Source organism: Coregonus lavaretus (assembly GCF_964263955.1).
Source record: "Coregonus lavaretus genome assembly, chromosome: 2".
NCBI lineage: Eukaryota > Metazoa > Chordata > Actinopteri > Salmoniformes > Salmonidae > Coregonus > Coregonus lavaretus.
Genome location: NC_139989.1, coordinates 57,662,408 through 57,682,807, shown reverse-complemented (window position 1 = coordinate 57,682,807; position 20,400 = coordinate 57,662,408). Strand labels below are relative to the sequence as shown.

The 20,400-nt window shown below is 42.9% G+C and overlaps 1 protein-coding gene across 1 annotated transcript; it reads left to right on the top strand.

The window, feature by feature from the left end:
• Positions 1-4,696: 4,696 nt before the first annotated feature.
• On the top strand, positions 4,697-17,664 carry LOC311139810 (nuclear GTPase SLIP-GC-like; the record flags this gene model as incomplete). The annotated part of the gene is made up of 6 exons (XM_084174769.1): positions 4,697-4,728; positions 4,799-4,969; positions 5,147-5,189; positions 7,270-7,294; positions 7,894-8,007; positions 17,585-17,664. 6 exons carry the CDS (start codon positions 4,697-4,699, stop codon positions 17,662-17,664), a joined length of 465 nt encoding a protein of 154 aa, XP_084030895.1.
• Positions 17,665-20,400: the final 2,736 nt, after the last annotated feature.

The following is a 20,400-nucleotide window of genomic DNA, read 5'->3' as shown; positions in this document are numbered from 1 at the left end:
CATAAGTATTTGATCACCTACCAACCAGTAAGAATTCCGGTTCTCACAGACCTGTTAGTTTTTCTTTAAGAAGTCTTCCTGTTCTCCACTCATTACCTGTATTAACTGCACCTGTTTGAACTCGTTACCTGTATAAAAGACATCTGGCCACACACTCAATCAAACAGACTCCAACCTCTCCACAATGGCCAAGACCAGAGAGCTGTGTAAGGACATCAGGAATAAAATTGTAGACCTGCACAAGGCTGGGATGGGCTACAGGACAATAGGCAAGCAGCTTAGTGAGAAGGCAACAACTGTTGGCGCAATTATTAGAAAATGGAAGAAGTTCAAGATGACTGTCAATCACCCTCGGTCTGGGGCTCCATGCAAGATCTCACCTCGTGGGGCATCAATGATCATGAGGAAGGTGAGGGATCAGCCCAGAACTACACGGCAGGACCTGGTCAATGACCTGAAGAGAGCTGGGACCACAGTCTCAAAGAAAACCATTAGTAACACACTACGCCGTCATGGATGAAAATCCTGCAGCGCACGCAAGGTCCCCCTGCTCAAGCCAGTGCATGTCCAGGCCCGTCTGAAGTTTGCCAATGACCATCTGGATGATCCAGAGGAGGAATGGGAGAAGGTCATGTGGTCTGATGCTTTTTGGTCTAAACTCCACTCGCCGTGTTTGGAGGAAGTAGAAGGATGAGTACAACCCCAAGAACACCATCCCAACCGTGAAGCATGGAGGTGGAAACATCATTCTTTGGGGATGCTTTTCTGCAAAGGGGACAGGACGACTGCACCGTATTGAGGGGAGGATGGATGGGGCCATGTATCGCGAGATCTTGGCCAACAACCTTCCCTCAGTAAGAGCATTGAAGATGGGTCGTGGCTGGGTCTTCCAGCATGACAACGACCGAAACACACAGCCAGGGCAACTAAGGAGTGGCTCCGTAAGAAGCATCTCAAGGTCCTGGAGTGGCCTAGCCAGTCTCCAGACCTGAACCCAATAGAACATCTTTGGAGGGTACTGAAAGTCCGTATTGCCCAGCGACAGCCCCGAAACCTGAAGGATCTGGAGAAGGTCTGTATGGAGGAGTGGGCCAAAATCCCTGCTGCAGTGTGTGCAAACCTGGTCAAGATCTACAGGAAACGTATGATCTCTGTAATTGCAAACAAAGGTTTCTGTACCAAATATTAAGTTCTGCTTTTCTGATGTATCAAATACTTATGTCATGCAATAAAATGCAAATTAATTACTTAAAAATCATACAATGTGATTTTCTGGATTTTTGTTTTAGATTCCGTCTCTCACAGTTGAAGTGTACCTATGATCAAAATTACAGACCTCTACATGATTTGTAAGTAGGAAAACCTGCAAAATCGGCAGTGTATCAAATACTTGTTCTCCCCACTGTATGTAGAAGTGTCTAGAAACATATTCTTATTTACAATAAAAGTTTTTACCAATTTGACTTCAGATTCTGACATTTATCCACATTTCTCCAAACGTCAAATTTCAAAGTCAATCTTGAGCGAGCCGCATGGATTTATCGCTCTTTAACTAATTTGTCTTATTTAATTTAACATGTATTTCTTGTTTCATCTTCTATTCCGTAGTGTAGCATCATGGACGACTATGTCAAAGGGAAATTACAAGAATGGGGTACTCAGTGAGTACATCAACAACTTTAAAGGTAAGGTAATTGGGTATCAAATTATAAATATGGGCTTCATAAGATGCATTTCAAATAAAGTGGGACCCGCATAATAAATACCCTCTTCTAGTACATAGCCACTCGAAACATGTTAACTACATACCTGTTTAGTAGTGCTGGCCATGTAAACCTCCTCACCATTCCAAACTAGGTAACTGCATTCCAAAACGGAACTTACTGACAATACATTTACAGTAGCTAACTTTGATGGCAACCACACAAAACTGGATACAAAGGGCCTCATTGATCAATTGTTTGCAGAACACACTTGATCACAAATCATTGTAGGTGAAATTTCATGAATATTTTAGAATATTTCATATTTAATGAATATTTAACTACTTTTTAACCTTATATTAATTAAATCCAGGAACATACCAGTGTGTACATAAATTATGTAAAAACAGATTTTTTTTAAATAAAAAAAGATATTACATTTTAGTCATTTAGCAGACGCTCTTATCCAGAGCGACTTACAGGAGCAATTAGGGTTAAGTGCCTTGCTTAAGGGCACATTGACAGATTTTTCACGTAGTCGGCTTGGGGATTAGAACCAATGACCTTTCGGTTACTGGCACAATGCTCTTACCCACTAAGCTACCTGCCACCCCGTAATGTAATCTGGAGCTGTATGAATCAAGCGTCTCAGAGTAGGAATGCTGATTTAGGATCAGTTTTGTCTTTTAGATCACAATGAGTATTATAACATGGACATGGAGACCTGATCCTAGATCAGCACTCCTACTCTGAGACACTTCATACATACATCCCCAGGAGTAATTTTCTGAAATTACTGCACCCCTGTCTGCCTGTTGCCCAAAGTACTCAAACCCTCGTAATTAGACTGCAGATTCCACCCTATTTTAATATGATTCCATTGTATAATTGTACTTTTAGCTCAATACATTTCTGAAACAAATTTCAAGCTCCTACTTGGTGAAGAAAAAGCTCAGGAGGCCTTGATTCCACCTTGGGGACCAAGGCTTACATTCAAAAAGAAACTTGAAGAATTATGTAACAAGCTATTTTATAGATATAAGATGGCTTTGTTGAGCCTATAGGACCAAGTATTTTAAGGGATATGAATTAAGTTATTGAAGTAATTTTTGTAATTTCTGTTAAGTTCAATTTGTGCAAACTAAAAGGGTTAATGGAAGATTTTGGTAATTCAGCCCCAAGTCTGATGAACTCATTGATACCATTTTTATGTCTCTGCATGCAGTTTGAAGGAAGTTGAATGTAGTTTCCCGAGCCATTTCAAAGTAGCATTAGCGCAATGACTGGAAGTCTACCGGAACATGCTAGCTTTAATAATTTCCCCAAATACAGTAGCATACACATCTCAAACTAAAGATTTCTATGAATTTTTTATATATATATATATATATATATAATTTATTTTAATTAACCTGTTGATGATTAGATTTGGTTGTTTTTCAGATTGAGCCCTCAACCAGTAAGATGCCCTCTCCCTGTGCTACTTCTACTCAAGGTACAAAAGCTATTGAGCACATATATTGTGAATATACGTATGTTTTTATTATTATTGTGTATTATTATTTAAAATATATATTTTTTTTTTGTAGCGCCTTCGGTGTGAGAGTGTTTTACTAATTAAATAAATTACTATTATTATTATTGTTATTACTATTATTGTCATTATATTGCGTAATATGATGAACTATTACAAAACACTGCTTATTTGTATATAAAAAATATGTGAAATAGATAAAATGGTCAAATCCTATTTCCTATGTAAATTAGCCTTAGTCAAAACATCACCCATAATATATTTTCCAAATTAGAATGTTCAGAATTTGAGTGTACACTTTCTCTCATCTCTAACCATCAGTAAGGCTATAGGACAGACTGAATGGGCAGGGTGGATAATACTCATAAACTCTCCTAGCTTGCAGATAGACAATAAGATGCTGTGATGTTGCATCTTGTCACAGTGTGTAGTTAAGGGGCGGTAGACGGAGCGCTCATGGAGTGACATCCTTTTTATTTAGCCTATTCACACTATAAGTTATCAAAAATAAACAAGGAGAGAAAAGCACCAAGTGACTTACGTGCTGTGAACACAATTGCGGACAGGCACAAACACGAAACAATGATCCACACACAGGTGGATGTGAGAGGTGCCTAACTACTATCCCCAAACAGAGACAAACTCTAGACAGCTGTCTCTGATTGGGGATCATTAACCACCACTAGTTATGATGTGAGGGCTTGACTGCGGTCCTACCACTCCCCCTAGTGGGAGTAAGGCCTAACCACAGTCAAACCCTCACACATCTTGCCCCAATAGGCCAATAGTTAGGCTATCTGGCTGAACTCAGGTTTTTGACAGAGAGGAGAAAGCCAGTCATTTTTAATGTAACTTTATTGATGTACAAGCAACAGTCGTTTTTCATATTTTGGTTACCCCTTGAACTGTTTCATCCAAATATCATCCAATTTGATGAAAAACAATGGTTTTGACTGTTAAGAACCTTAAATGAATGTCAATAATGAATAATGCCAATATTATTGGCATAGCAACTACTGCACACACATACTGTACACACACAATATTTAATCCATGTCAATACTGATGAACTGCTGATTTTCAGCCAAAAGGAAAGCTGATGAGGCTAATCCACTAATAACCAATACACCCAAACAGCTTTGTGGCACTCTATTGGGAAGAGCAGGTAGGAAGCAAATTATCATTGGCATAGCAAATGTTGAAGTACCACACCCTTGATAGATACTGTCTTACATTCTAAGCGTCAAGAGTACCTTTTTCCAGTGTGATATTTCTGCAACTTTTATGTATTTTTGGTTCCATTAGCAGGTTTGTAACTTGTGTGTTTACTCTGCCTGGAATAGATGGCATGACAAAGGGAAAAGAGATCATGAAACGGGTCAAAGGCAAACTCCAAAGCAAACCTGCCGATCAGCAAAGTTCATTGAAGTTCAAAGAATTCCTTAGGCAAGTATTTCTAATGGGGAACAGTGAATTGCATGTAGAGATACAGTATATTACCTAAATTACTTCAATTATTTAAATTGACGAGAACAATAACATTTTCTTTCACTTCTAACAGCCATAAAATCAAAGTGTTGGAGACCGACAAAAAAGAGGTAGTGGGTGTATTTGGGAAGACTGGGGCTGGTAAAAGCTCTTTGATTAACAGCATCTTGGATCAGAGAAATGTACTGCCCTCTGGAGACATCAGTGCATGCACCTCAGTCATGATTCAGGTTGAGGCTAACATGTGGTCCTCTGTAGCTCAGCTGGTAGAGCACGGCGCTTGTAACGTCAAGGTAGTGGGTTCGATCCCCGGGACCACCCATACACAAAAAATGTATGCACGCATGACTGTAAGTCGCTTTGGATAAAAGCGTCTGCTAAATGGCATATTACATTACATTACATTACATTACATGACCAGGGACAGAAAATACACTGCAGAGATTGAGTTCATTACGCAAGAGGTAATAATCTGTGTTTCATATGCCTTTATTTAAAGGTTGAGTATGTCATTTTAGAAGCTTGCAGGATGCATTACTTACCAACAACAGCTGCAAATCACAAACAACGACATCACGTTTTGAAGTTTACTTTCCTTGCTTCGTCTAACTACACATCTTGAATCTAGCAAATCATTTTTGTGGTGCAGTATTTATAAAAAATGTCATAGCGCAAACATTTGCTAGCAAGTTCCTCACATTGGCTTTAACCATAGGGGGAGCAGGCTTGTTCTGGCATGTCCAGGGGGTTGCCTAGCAACACTTGCCTTGGAAGGGAGGCAACATTGGCATAGCTGGACAAATTCCCATGATTCTACGCTAGATTCGGATCAAACAATTAGTGTGACAGCTAAAATGGCTTTGAAAAATATATTTTTTCTACATTAACTACATTATGTCTTTCACTAATTATAAACTATATACAGTACCAGTCAGAAGTTTGGACACACCCACTCATTCCAGGGTTTTTCTTTTCTTTTTACTATTTTCTACATGGTAGAATAATAGTGAAGACATCAAAACTATGAAATAATACATATGGTATCATGTAGTAAACAAAAAAGTGATAAACAAATCAAAATATATTTTATATTTGAGATTCTTCAAATAGCCACCCTTTGCATTGATGACAGCTTTGCATACTCTTGGCATTCTCTCAACCAGCTTCATGAGGTAGCCACCTGGAATGCATTTCAATTAACAGGTGTGCCTTCGTAAAAGTTAATTTGTGGAATTTCTTTCCTTCTTAATGCGTTTGAGCCAAACAGTTGTGTTGTGACAAGGTGTGGGGGGGGGGGTGGGGGGGGGGGGGGTATACAGAAGATAGCCCTATTTGGTAAAAGACCAAGTCCATATTATGGCAAGAACAGCATAAATAAGCAAAGAAAAACGACAGTCCATCATTACTTTAAGACATGAAGGTCAGTCAATCCATAACATTTCAAGAACTTTGAAAGTTTCTTCAAGTGCAGTCACAAAAACCATCAAGCGCTATGATGAAACTGGCTCTCATGAGGACCGCCACTGGAATGGAAGACCCAGAGTTACCTCTGCTGCAGAGGATAAGTTCATTAGAGTTATCAGCCTCAGAAATTACAGGCCAAATAAATGCTTCACAGAGTTCAAGTCACAGACACATCTCAACATTAACTGTTCATTGTCGAAATGCTGCAAAGAAACCACTACTAAAGGACACCAATAAGAAGAAAAGACCTGCTTGGGCCAAGAAACACAAGCAATGGATATTAGACAGGTGGAAATTTGTCCTTGTGTCTTTGTGAGGCGTGGTGTGGGTGAACAGATGATCTCCGCATGTGTATTTCCCACCGTAAAGCATGGAGGAGGAGGTGTTATGGTGTGGGGGTGCTTTGCTGGTGACACTGTCTGTGATTTATTTAGATTTCAAGGCACACTTAACCAGCATGGCTACCACAGCATTCTGCAGCGATACGCCATCCCATCTGGATTGGGCTTAGCACATCGCTGGTCCAAGAAAATTAGTATACTGTAGGGTATGAAATTATTGACACCCTTGATAAAGATGAGCAAAAATGACTGTTTAAAATAAAGAATTCAAATACTGAGCTATATTGTATGCAAAAAAAAAGGGAAATTATATAATTGTATTTGCTCAGAGAATGTTTTTTTTTTCTAAAAAAGGTAGGGGTCCAAATTAATGACACCCCTGTTTTCAATACCTTTCAATAGCCTACCTTGCGAAGATAACGGCACTGAGCCTTTTTCGAAAATGTCATAGATAAAGTAAATATGTGGTCAATTTAGGGCTGTCAATGTTAACGCATACATTTTTGGGACGCAGTTAATGGCATCTTCATTTTTAAACCCAAAAGTCAGTGTTTCTGCACAGACTCTTTTAAGCACAACACACAATGCGCTTTGCTGTGCTGTATGCTCTCAGTTACTTTGTTGTGTGTGTGTGTGTGTGTGTGTGTGTGTGTGTGTGTGTGTGTGTGTGTGTGTGTGTGTGTGTGTGTGTGCTTGTGAGTGTGTCTATGTAAGAGTGTTCCCGTATGATGTACATGAGTCTGTTTGTGTTGTAATTGGTGGTGGTATGTGCATCAAAATGAGGGAAGTAGTACAAAAAAACATAGATTTTGGTATGTTATTACTTGGTTGGTTAAAGTTATTACATAATTCATCAAAAAAGTTGTTACTCACCAGTTAATGTAATAACTACCGGTTAATGTAATAACTTTAAAATGTTTTTACATTAACTGGTTTTATTACATAAAAAATCCAAAAGTTAACCAGTGATATTACATTAACTGTTGTTTCATACCCTGACATCATGTCACTGTCCTCCAAGATTAAGTTCCCAATACACATTCGAATGCCCAATGTTCTATGGTAAAGTCATTAAAGCTTGCATCCTGTGACTTTGATATGGACCTCATTTAATTTGAAATAACTTTATATGTGCCTACCTGGGAGCAAAAGGGTTATACCTGGATCTAAAAATGGTTCTTCAAAGGGTTCTCCTATGGGGACAACTGAAGAACCCCTTTGGGTTCTAGATAGTACAGTTTAGTTACCCTTCAATTCAAAACATGTTTAGCCAAGAGTGTTCATCAGTGTAGTCATGCAGACCACAATTGCTCCACTAAGACATACATTGCTTAAAACCTCTCTTTAAATTAACATGTTTCAGAAATACCCAAACTTCAGGAATTTCTCAGAAATCTCAATGATCGTCGCACAAAGATTTCAGATTATGTTTCTGGAGCCTATGGGATACTCTCTCTGATACAAGGAGCCAAAAGCAGTGACATAGTATTGTACTTCAAGCAGAACAAAATAATTTATTCCAGTTTATATACCTCTTTCGTGTAAATAACTGTAGTATATTAAAAGCTTTGATTTTGGATTTCAGACAGACAGCAAAGAAGTGGTGTGCCAGGTTCCGGAAAATAACCTGAAAGAGGGGCTCGAAACCATTGGTCAATCTATTGACGAGGCTTATGAGGCTTTTGAACAATGCCTCTCACTAGGAGTTCGACAGTCAGTAGACTCATGTGAGAAAATTGCCAAGGATAAAGTGATAGAACCAGTAAGTCACAAATGTACACATATTGAAGATATTAGTACGCATAACAAATTAGGTTGTTGGAAAATAATTTATGCTGTGAGTTGTAAAAAGCCTATAACCATGTTTTACATTTTGTTTCTAGAAAGGAAAAAAAGGCAGTGGGTACCACAAGGTATTGAAGACATTATGCAAGAAAAATGGAGTTTACAAACCAATCAGAAAAAAGGGACAGAAAAGGCAAAGGGAAAGAAACATTAATGACAGTTTGGCCTCATGTATGAGAGGTCTCAGCAATGAAACGTTCAAGAAATATTTCCCGTGAGTTATCTTTAATTTTTTATAATATCAACAGTTATAAGATCAACAAAGAAAATAATAACTAACACAATGTTGTTGCCAGTATCTATTTTGTTCATTACGCTCAGGCTACGTATCGGCCTCTGGGACTATTGGGCGTTCTTGCTCAGACAAGGCTACCTACCTTCTCATATTGGCCTCTGAGAAGCAGAATAGTGACAATAGTGTGCAACTTCACCCATTTGCAGGATTCCAAACATTATTTTAATAAATGTAGGTCCCGTATAGCTCTAATTAAAACATAATTTATTTCAGAAATCAAGGCAAGGACAGCTCAATCAATTATTTGATTGATAACTTCACCCTTGACACAAACCGCTTGGTTGAGAAGCACCCAGAAGTGTTACTGCTTCTGACATAGGGTGCGATATTTGTATTCACTCAAAACTACTGGAAAGGTTTAATTACAGCAAATAGGCTTTCATTTGTGCTCTCATGTGAACTCCTTCATCATGCCAAACATTTGTTTTGCATGACAAGGAGTGGCAAGAAGTGGCATGACTGCTAGGCTACTGTCATTTGGCCTAGAGACCTTATTCACCCTGAACGTGCTACCCAAATATGGCTAGTGCTGTCAATAGTAAACCGTGGAATCTTTTGGGCGGATAATGATGACAATGTGCTAACAGCTAATCTAATATACAGGTGACATTTTTGTAGGATTTGTTGTGTTTTAAATGGAGCACTTTCTACCCCTTCAGAAAATGAACGTTAATCAATGAATAATGGCCACCACATGAATACGGTCTATTTATTGGCCCTCAATTTGTCATCTGATCCTTTCCCGCCAGAGCATCAAGCAAAGCTTGTCAAATTGTAGTTATGTTGCTAGTGTGATGTTATGATAATTAATATTATTATTATTATAATTATTAGTCAAGAGAATCCAAATATAGTTAACGACAATGTTGTTGAATAATATTTTCTGTCTGAAAGGAAACCAAATTGAAGGCAAAACTAAAGAGGGACATCCGTGAGAGGAAGAAAGAAATCTACAACATTCTCCTAAAGTCAATCAGTAACACAATGCACCCATGCTATGAAAGTAGGTTTTGAGATTGATATTTAATAAGCTATTCTATACTATTCATCTACATTGCACAGAAACGTTGACCTAGTATTGGGATAACATTTCCGATAACACATTTTTTCTACAATTTCATTAGCAGTATTTCAGTAGCAAATAATGTCATACCATGATTGTGAAATGTGCTGTCTGCATTTTAGGGGCGGCACAGTATACGGGAACAGACCGTCTTGAGAATATGCGAAAGGAACTGAGGAATCACTTGAAGGAATCTAAGGGAGAAATGTTCAACAAGGCCAAGAAAGAGATGTTGGATCTCCTCAAAGAAATGAAGGTTTACCTCCCCCTTTATTTTACCATTCAGTGAAAAATACAAAGGAACATCTATAGCATCCTTAGTCACATAAGACGTTCAGTTGAAAAGCAGTTGATACTGTTGAGTTGATTCTCATGATTTTCTGTACCAAAAATAGAATTGGTGAAGAGTTTTTGTCCAGGATATAAGACAGCATTAGCAGCAGGGCTATTCAAATAGCCTGCAAGAACTGTCGTTTCTTTCAATTGATATCATTGATTGGCAAGAGAGTTCCTTAAACTGGGTTTCCAGGTCTGAAGGAAGGAATGTCCTGTGGGCCTCCACGATTGAACTTGAAATGCACGGATTGTCCTTGAGATGCCCTTGATTTTAGAGCAGGTGCTTACAATGTTTTTAGGGCAGTTTCTGGAACCAGCAAAGGAAAGGGAAAAATGCAGGTTGATGTTTATGTCCATGAGTTTTGTCCTTGAGGCAGAACTGAGTCATTTCCCCTTAGATAGGCCAGCTACAAAGTCAAAACTGGCTATATTTTTAGTGACCAACTTTTTATTGTTTATTTTTTCTGTGAGGGGTTCAGATCACAGACAGGCAATAATTTTCAAAAAGTACATATACAAAGAAACTAAAAACACTAGAGAAAAAATTAAATAAGCATTATTTGTACTGTCTGTCCCATCTCCCCTTCTCAGTAGGTGTAACCCATTCTTATTCCCCCCTCCATCCCTCTCTCCCTCCCTCCCCCCCCCCCCCTCCCTCCCTCCCTCCCTCCCCCCTTCCCTCTCCATCTATATTGGCAATATTGTACAAAATGAGCTTTTTGGTCTTAATTTAAGGTGAGAGTTAGGAATCAGGGTTAGCAGAAAGGATTTTCCAGTAACCCTTAATTAATGCCTAATATATGGCTAATAAGACACAATAAAGGCCTTATTAGTGACTTATATACACTACCGTTCAAAAGTTTGGGGTCACTTAGAAATGTCCTTATTTTTGAAAGAAAAGCAATTTTTTTGTCCATTAAAACAACATCAAATTGATCAGAAATACAGTGTAGACATTGTTAATGTTGTAAATGGCTATTGTAGCTGGAAATGGCTGATTTTTTCTACATAGGCGTACAGAGGCCCATTATCAGCAACCATCAGTCCTGTGTTCCAATGGCACATTGTGTTTGCTAATCCAAGTTTATCATTTTAAAAGGCTAATTGATAATTAGAAAACCCTTTTGCAATTATGTTAGCACAGCTGAAAACTGTTGTGCTGATTAAAGAAGCAATACAACTGGCCTTCTTCAGACTAGTTGAGTATCTGGAGCATCAGCAATTGTGGGTTCGATTACAGGCTCAAAATGGCCAGAAACAACTTTCTTCTGAAACTCATCAGTCTATTCTTGTTCTGAGACATGAAGACTATTCCATGTGAGAAATTGCCAAGAAACTGAAGATTTCGTACAACGCTGTGTACTACTCTCTTCACAGAACAGTGCAAACTGGCTCTAACCAAAATAGAAAGAGGAGTGGGAGGCCCCGGTGCACAACTGATCAAGAGGACAAATACATTAGATTGTCTAGTTTGAGAAACAGGCACCTCACAGGTCCCCAACTGGCAGCTTCATTAAATAGTACCTGCAAAACACGTCTCAATGTCAACAGTGAAGAGGCGACTCCGGGATGCTGACCTTCTAGGCAGAGTTGCAAAGAAAAAGCCAAATCTCAGACTGACCATCTTAATCTTTTATTTTTATTGGCCAGTCTGAGATATTGAACTGCATGTTGTGTAGAGGCAAAACTCCCAATTACAGCTTCATACTATACTACTTGTCCAATTTTTTACAGTCCAGTGATTAATTAACTAAGAAACTAGCAACAGATACGTTCTGGTACTTACTTTACCTCAAAGAATTAGGCACAATTAAATACCTGGTACCAAATGGTACATACTGTCATGAACCCTGCATCCTGAGTCGGTTCCTGCCGGTGTTGCCATTTTTCTGCTCGGAATCTCCAGTTTCCTGAGGGTTCGTGAACGCTCCCGGCCTGGTTGCCAGGCAACGTTGCTAGGCGGGAGATCTCCCGATTAACCGCACCTGCATCTCATCAGCGGTCTGCACACCTGGTCCTGATCATCACCCTTCTTAAGCCCTGACCTGACATCCATTCCCTGCCGGATCGTTAGCCATGAACAGTATGTTTGTCAGTGTATCAGCCTTGGAGTTTCTAGCGTTAGTTTTGTTGTTTTGCACCTTGTTGGCTTGCCGTGTACTTACCTCCGTTTTGTTTCTATCTGCAGTCAATCTCCCGGAACCTTCACCCAACCCCTGCCTGGTTGTCGGCGGCTGCCGAGCCATTCTTGGATCTGCCACTGCACCTCCACCAACTCATCTCCGCCGCCCGCTCTGTCCCCTGGATTATTCTACATCGTTTTTTGAATCTGTTAAATAAATACTCACCTTCGTTTCAACTCACCTTGTCCTGGTCTGCTTCTGGGTTCTGGCTTAGTAAACCGTGACAGAACGATCCGGCCAGAAATGAACCCAGCGGACCTGGACTCTGTTCGCCATGCCATTACCCATCAGGAGAAGATGTTGGGACAACATAGCACGGCACTACAGGAGATAGCATTGTCCGTTCGGAACTTTTCTACCAGTCTGACGAAGATCCAGGCTCAGCTCAGTTTTCCGGTGGAGAATCCACGACCGGTTTCACCCATCTCGCCTGCCGCTTCTGGAGCTGTGCCCTTCCGTGAGCCCAAGGTTCCGACACCTGATAAATATGAGGGGAAGTTGGGAAGATGCCGTTCTTTCCTTATGCAGTGTGGATTAGTGTTCGATCTACAGCCCCACTCTTATGCCACAGACAAGGCTAGGATAGCCTTTGTCATTGAGTTGCTGCGTGGTCGAGCTCTGGAGTGGGCTTCAGCCGTTTGGGAACGACAGGACACCTGCATGGCTTCATACCAGGAGTTCACGGCCGAGATGAGGAAGCTATTTGACCATCCCGTCCGAGGTATGGACGCAGCTAGGCGCCTGTTTTCGCTTCGCCAAGGAACTCGCAGCGTTGCCGACTTCGTGATCGAGTTCAGGACTTTGGCTGTGGAGAGTGGGTGGAATGAGGAGTCTCTGCAAGCGGCCATTTACCAGGGGCTGTCGGAGCAGCTCAAGGATGAGTTGATCTCCTATCCGGAGCCTAGTGACCTGGACAGCTTGGTAGCCTTGTCTATTCGGGTGGATAACAGAGTTCGAGAGAGAAGGAGGGAGAAGCAATGGGGCCCGTCCAATCAATCAGCTTCTCAGTTCCCAGTCGGGTCAGGGGGTGGACCAGAATACGTCGATCATTGTCCACCACACAGGATTAGTGGAGAGGTCCTGCCTCCAGATTCTGAACCCATGCAAGTGGGGCGGCACGGGTTAACCAAGGAGGAGCGCCAACATAGACGTAAGACCAACTGCTGCCTCTACTGTGGTAGTTCGGGACATTACATCTCCACTTGTTCCCGGCGGTCGTCAAACTGCTCGGCTCGCTAAAGTTGGGAGGACTGTTAGCGAGCCAGTTTCAACCTCTCAATACCTCTGTCAGACCCCGTTTCCCGGCTACCCTCATGAACAGGAATCAGAGTTTAGCGATTAACGCTTTCGTCGATTCAGGTGCCGATGGAAGCTTTATTGATGCCGAAGTGGTGGAACAGCTGGGGCTTTCCAAGGAGCGATTACCGGAAGCCATTGAAGCTACCACTCTGAACGGCAGTAGTCTGGCACGTATCACGATGAGGACTGAACCAGTTAAGATGCTGTTGTCAGGGAATCATTCTGAGGTGATCTCATTCTTCATTCTGCCTTCTTCCCATGTTCCTCTGGTCCTTGGATACCCCTGGCTGAAAGAACACAATCCCACGTTCGATTGGGTGACTGGCAAGGTAACTAGTTGGAGCCTTGATTGTCATGCTAACTGCCTCAAGACTGCCTGTTCCCATTCTGTTCCCAGTCAGGTGATTGAGGCTAAACCCCCAGATTTGTCCCTGGTTCCCGAGACATATCACGATTTGGGGGAAGTGTTCAGTAAGCAGAGGGCTCTGTCACTCCCTCCCCACCGACCATATGATTGTGCCATAAACCTGTTCCCTGGAGCTGTCTATCCCAAGGGACGGTTATACAGCATCTCCCGACCTGAACGTGAGGCTTTGGAGACCTACATCAAGGAGTCCCTAGCTGCTGGTCTCATTCGTCCCTCGTCATCACCCCTGGGGGCAGGATTCTTCTTTGTGGGTAAGAAGGATGGCTCTCTTCGACCGTGTATTGATTATCGGGGGTTGAATGATATCACGGTCAAGAACAAGTATCCCCTGCCCTTGATGAGCTCTGCCTTCGACTCCTTACAGGGTGCTACTGTGTTCACCAAGCTAGACCTACGCAATGCGTATCACCTGGTCCGGATCAGAGAGGGGGACGAGTGGTTGACGGGTTTCAATACACCGATGGGTCACTTCGAGTATCAGGTGATGCCGTTTGGACTGACCAATGCTCCAGCAGTGTTCCAGAGTATGGTGAATGATGTCCTGAGAGATATGATCGGTCTCTTTGTGTTTGTTTACCTGGATGACATTCTTATCTTCTCGAAGGAACCTTCCAGCCACGTCCAGCATGTCAGGCAGGTTCTGCAGCGATTGTTGGAGAATCGCCTGTTCGTGAAGGCTGAGAAGTGCGAATTTCACGCACACACTACATCCTTCCTCGGGTACATCATCTCCAGGGGAGAGATTAGGATGGACCAGGAGAAGGTTAGGGCGGTTCTGGAATGGGCCCAGCCCGGTACGAGATTGCAGCTCCAGAGGTTTCTGGGGTTTGCGAATTTCTATCGCAGATTCATCTGCGATTACAGCCGTGTGGCCGCTCCTTTAACTGCCCTGACTTCCAGTGCCAGGACCTTCAGTTGGAATCCTGAGGCGGACCGAGCGTTCCTGGATTTGAAGAGGCGATTCACCAACGCACCGATTCTCTCTCAACCTGACACGGCCCGTCAGTTCGTCGTGGAAGTGGATGCGTCTGATGTGGGGGTTGGCGCCATCCTGTCCCAGCGATGCTCCACTGACGGGAAACTCCATCCCTGCGCCTACTACTCTCGTCGTCTTTCGTCTGCGGAGAGGACGTTTATTGTCTGGACCGACCACAAGAATCTTGCTTACGTGCAATCGGCTAGACATCTCAACTCCCGTCAGGCCAGGTGGGCTTTGTTTTTCGGACGCTTTAATTTTTCCCTGACGTTCCGACCTGGGTCTAAGAACGGCAAGGCGGACGCCTTGTCCCGGATGTTCTCCAAGACGGAGGAGAGTGGGGCCAAGACCGAGACGATTCTTCCCCGGAACTGTGTCGTGGGAGCAGTTATGTGGAGGATTGAGGAGGAGGTTATGGCGGCCCTTCGGACGCAGCCCGGTCCCGGTAACGGTCCACCCGGTCGTTTGTTTGTGCCTGAGTCGGTTCGTTCTGCTGTCCTCCAATGGTCCCACGCCAGCAAGATGGCTTGTCACCCTGGCGTGGCTCGGACGATGGCGTTACTTCGCAGACGATTTTGGTGGCCGGCCATGGGAGAAGATACTCGGAGGTTTGTGGCTGCCTGTCCAGTGTGTGTGCAGAATAAGAGTGCCAACCGGCCCAGCTCTGGACTACTTCACCCCCTCCCTATTCCCCGGAGACCATGGTCGCATCTGGCCCTGGACTTTGTCACTGGGTTGCCCTCTTCTGAGGGGAACACGGTCATTCTGACTATCGTGGACAGATTCAGCAAGTTCGCCCACTTTGTGCCCATTTCCAAGCTTCCCTCGGCCTCTGAGACGTCCGAGATCCTGGTTAGGGAGGTTTTCAGGGTTCACGGGTTGCCCAGTGACATAGTTTCCGACCGTGGCCCTCAGTTTACCTCTGCTGTCTGGAAGTCTTTCTGTTTGGCCATTGGAGCTACAGTCAGTCTCACATCTGGTTTTCACCCCCAATCTAATGGTCAGGCGGAGAGAGCCAACCAGAAGATGGAATCCACGCTACGCTGCCTTGTCTCCTCCAACCCCACCTCCTGGGTCTCTCAGTTGCCTTGGGTTGAGTATGCCCACAATACTCTCCCTACATCTGCCACTGGGATGTCTCCCTTCCAGTGCCTGTATGGCTACCAACCTCCCTTGTTTCCTTCTCAGGAGAAGGATCTCTCAGTGCCCTCTGTTCAGGCCCACATTCGTCGTTGCCACCGGACCTGGCATCGGGCCAGAAAGGCCCTCCTTAGAGTTTCTGACCGGTATCAGCTCCAGGCGAATCGTCGCCGGATTCCCGCCCCCACCTATACCATCGGAGATAGGGTCTGGTTGGCCACACGGGATCTTCCTCTGCGGACTGAGTCTAAGAAACTGTCACCGAAGTTCATTGGTCCGTTTGTGGTGGAGAAGGTGATCAATCCTATTGCGGTTCGACTCAAGTTACCTAGAACGCTCAGAGTCCATCCCACCTTTCATGTCTCCTGCCTCAAGCCTGTTCTCCTCAGTCCTCTGTTACCCCCTCCGCCTCCTCCTCCTCCCCCTCGGATGATCGGAGGTGGTCCTGCCTACACGGTGCGCCGCATTATGGATTCCAGACGGCGGGGCCGGGGTTTCCAGTATCTCGTGGACTGGGAGGGGTATGGTCCTGAAGAGAGGAGTTGGATTCCTCGGCGCCAGATCCTTGATGCTGACCTCCTTCGTGACTTCTACCGCCTCCATCCTGGCGCTCCGGGTAGTCCGCCCGGTGGCGTTCGTCGGAGGGGGGGTACTGTCATGAACCCTGCATCCTGAGTCGGTTCCTGCCGGTGTTGCCATTTTTCTGCTCGGAATCTCCAGTTTCCTGAGGGTTCGTGAACGCTCCCGGCCTGGTTGCCGGGCAACGTTGCTAGGCGGGAGATCTCCCGATTAACCGCACCTGCATCTCATCAGCGGTCTGCACACCTGGTCCTGATCATCACCCTTCTTAAGCCCTGACCTGACATCCATTCCCTGCCGGATCGTTAGCCATGAACAGTATGTTTGTCAGTGTATCAGCCTTGGAGTTTCTAGCGTTAGTTTTGTTGTTTTGCACCTTGTTGGCTTGCCGTGTACATTTACATTTACATTTACGTCATTTAGCAGATGCTCTTATCCAGAGCGACTTACAGTTAGTGAATACATATTTATTTTTTTATACTGGCCCCCCGTGGGAATCGAACCCACAACCCTGGCGTTGCAAACGCCATGCTCTATCAACTGAGCTACATCCCTGCCGGCCATTCCCTCCCCTACCCTGGACGACGCTGGGCCAATTGTACTTACCTCCGTTTTACCTCCGTTTACCTCCGTTTTGTTTCTATCTGCAGTCAATCTCCCGGAACCTTCACCCAACCCCTGCCTGGTTGTCGGCGGCTGCCGAGCCATTCTTGGATCTGCCACTGCACCTCCACCAACTCATCTCCGCCGCCCGCTCTGTCCCCTGGATTATTCTACATCGTTTTTTGAATCTGTTAAATAAATACTCACCTTCGTTTCAACTCACCTTGTCCTGGTCTGCTTCTGGGTTCTGGCTTAGTAAACCGTGACACATAGTGAACATTTAAGCTTATGTCATTGCGTCTTTGCAGATGTCTCTAAGGAATATGAAGAGATGAAGAAGTGCTATGAGAAACTGCCCAGCAGCAACAATGCAGCAACAACTGCCTGATCAAGAAAAGCCTGTCTAAGAGCACAGTCAATCTGGGATTTGCCAGCTAATTAGATAATCTTAATGATGTTTTTTGTCTCAATATATTTTCTCTTCTCTATTATAGCCTATTTGATATGCACCACAAACTAACCCAGCAGTACTATGTGTGTATGTTTAATATTAGTATTGTAAAGGTTATGAGTAGGAGTTACTGGATAATGATAAACGTTAGGATACATGTTAGGTTCAGCATGTTATTAATCTAGTATATTTGCAATACTCTATGTTAAGATATGTACTTGTCACTTAGAATTTAAACTTTGTTATAGAGCAGTATTTCTCAAACTATTTTGTACTGGAAAGCCCATCGTTCTCATGCCTGAGGGACCGCTTACCAGTCACCTGTCAGCAACAAAGGGCCCTGTGCTGGTCCATGAACTGGATTTGAGAAATGTTTAACTCTGTTCTACTGTTTCTTACATAAATACTGTACAGTCATTGTCCATGAATATGGATAGGTACTGCATCTTTGTGTTATTTGTAACAATGTATGATATTTTATATTGTAGATGTTAACTTAATAATACATCTCGTTAGTCTTTATTACTGGACTCTACAACAGCATGGTGTGTTTTCTTTTTATCATTAATTTCTGCTCACTCAATGTAATATCCATCTCAGATTGAAATGTAAATGTTGCATATCATGATTTTTCTTGCAATAAAGATTACTGCCACGGAATATATTCACTCACATGAATAGAACACAGTCATTTAAATATCAATATTTAATATAATTGGTAATTCTGAAATAAATACATCAAGCACAGGCTGTAAACAGGAAAAAAATTACAAAATGTTTTGTATTCAACACACAAATTACAAAGTAAATTCATCAAAGCGAGTCAACAACAACACCAGAAATCCGTCACTGCTACAAAAGGCCATGTATGGTGGTGTAGTGCTGTTTAAGCAAGTTATTAATATACAAATCCCCCTAGCAACTGACTCAGGGTCAGTATCCAACTCTTTCACAGAATGACATATTAATGACATGTTAATGACACCTTAGTGTATGCTGTATCCCTCCCAAGATTGTCCTAGGTGGGATACATCAGTACCTAGGTGGGGAAAGAAGACTTCCCTGGCTAACGTGCTTTTATGTACCACAAGCTCTCCTCTCACTGTGTACCACGTGGGCCTGCGCATCAGCCAGGCTACAAGAAGACTGCTCTGAGAAAAGGATGTTATAGCTACTGTAGTGTATTAAGATTATGACGTTGTTAATGTTTTTAAGTGGAACCGGAGAGGATGTTTATTTTAGTGTCAGAGGGAATGGTTTTAATGTGACACCCCGGATAGGACAGAGAAGTCTGTGTGTTGTAGACAGGGGATTGGACAGTAGAGGGAGCCACCCATATCTTGGGAAGATTATATATATTGGGTAAAAACGACGAAGAGGTTAGAGCGGCCATTGCAATCTGGGACGCCGTTCTCCGGGTGTCATGACATCTGTAACTTATGCTGAAAGCTTGTGATATGAATAAAACTTATGATCAAGGTTCAGTATGAGCGGACTCCTTTGTTTATCAGCAATGACTAGCAACATTTACTCGATACTACACTACTGCACACTGGTGAGTTACTTTGGTTTTCATTGTCAATGTTTTCTCTGTAAATCATCTCATATACACTGGCAGGTTTCAGATATTCTAGATATCTCAGTCATGTTTGTTTGTGAAAGGCAGCTTCATTTATGTATGGGATATTCTAAATACTCTCCAGAGACATAGGCTTGTCTGTCAGCTACAGCTCAAACATGGCAGTTATCCGACCATGTGAAACCAAAGCATGGTTCTTTTGGTACAGTGTAAAATAAGACAATAGTTCATTCAACTGTACATTTTCTCTCATTTGGCCGTGACGTTTCGCAGCAAAACACATTGATATTTTAAAATTGCACACATCACACACAAACCAATTTGAAATGTTACAGACTTCACACAGAGCACAGAGCCCTTTAACTGAAAAATGATATTAGAAATAAATATGTTTCAAATAGCTTTTTTTACATGGCAACTATCTGTGACTACCAGCAGCATCATTTGACATTGTAATGGCTACTATAGCAAAGGCTAAAGCTATGTAATCACACAATAACCTATATCTCTGAGGTGTGTCTGGAAAGGCCACCAGTGTGTTTTACAGTTAACACACCTCTCATTGTCTTACGTCAGATAGCGCCACGACTACGTTGAGGTTACGAGCGGAGGAGTGACGCCACCTGTCAGAAGACAATCCACACCCCTGACTAATGAAATCTACTTCCTTTACTTTTGTCATGCTTCTTTATGAGTCCATCTCCCTACTACATATCCACTAAAGAAGACCTCTAGCTACAAAGTCTTTGCAAGTTAAGCAGCAAATATAGCTAGCTAGCAGCATTAATGCAGTAATTATCTTGGCACAAGAGTGCACAGCAGCATTCAAACCTAAGGAATACATGAACTGTTCATAAGTTTGTAATAGTAGAAAAATCTATGTAACTATAGTAACAATCCATTGGGTAGGGTGTGCCATGGGCAGAGAGCACTGGCTGAACCATCAGAGGGAGGATAGAGGGACTAGTAGCATTGGTGGTTGTTGTGGTGGTGGTGGTGGTGGTCGAACCATAGTGGAATATGGGGCTGATAGAAGGCCCAGAGGTCAAGGGTCAGGGAGTGAGGGGTCATAGAGTGACTGAGGGAGGAACCTG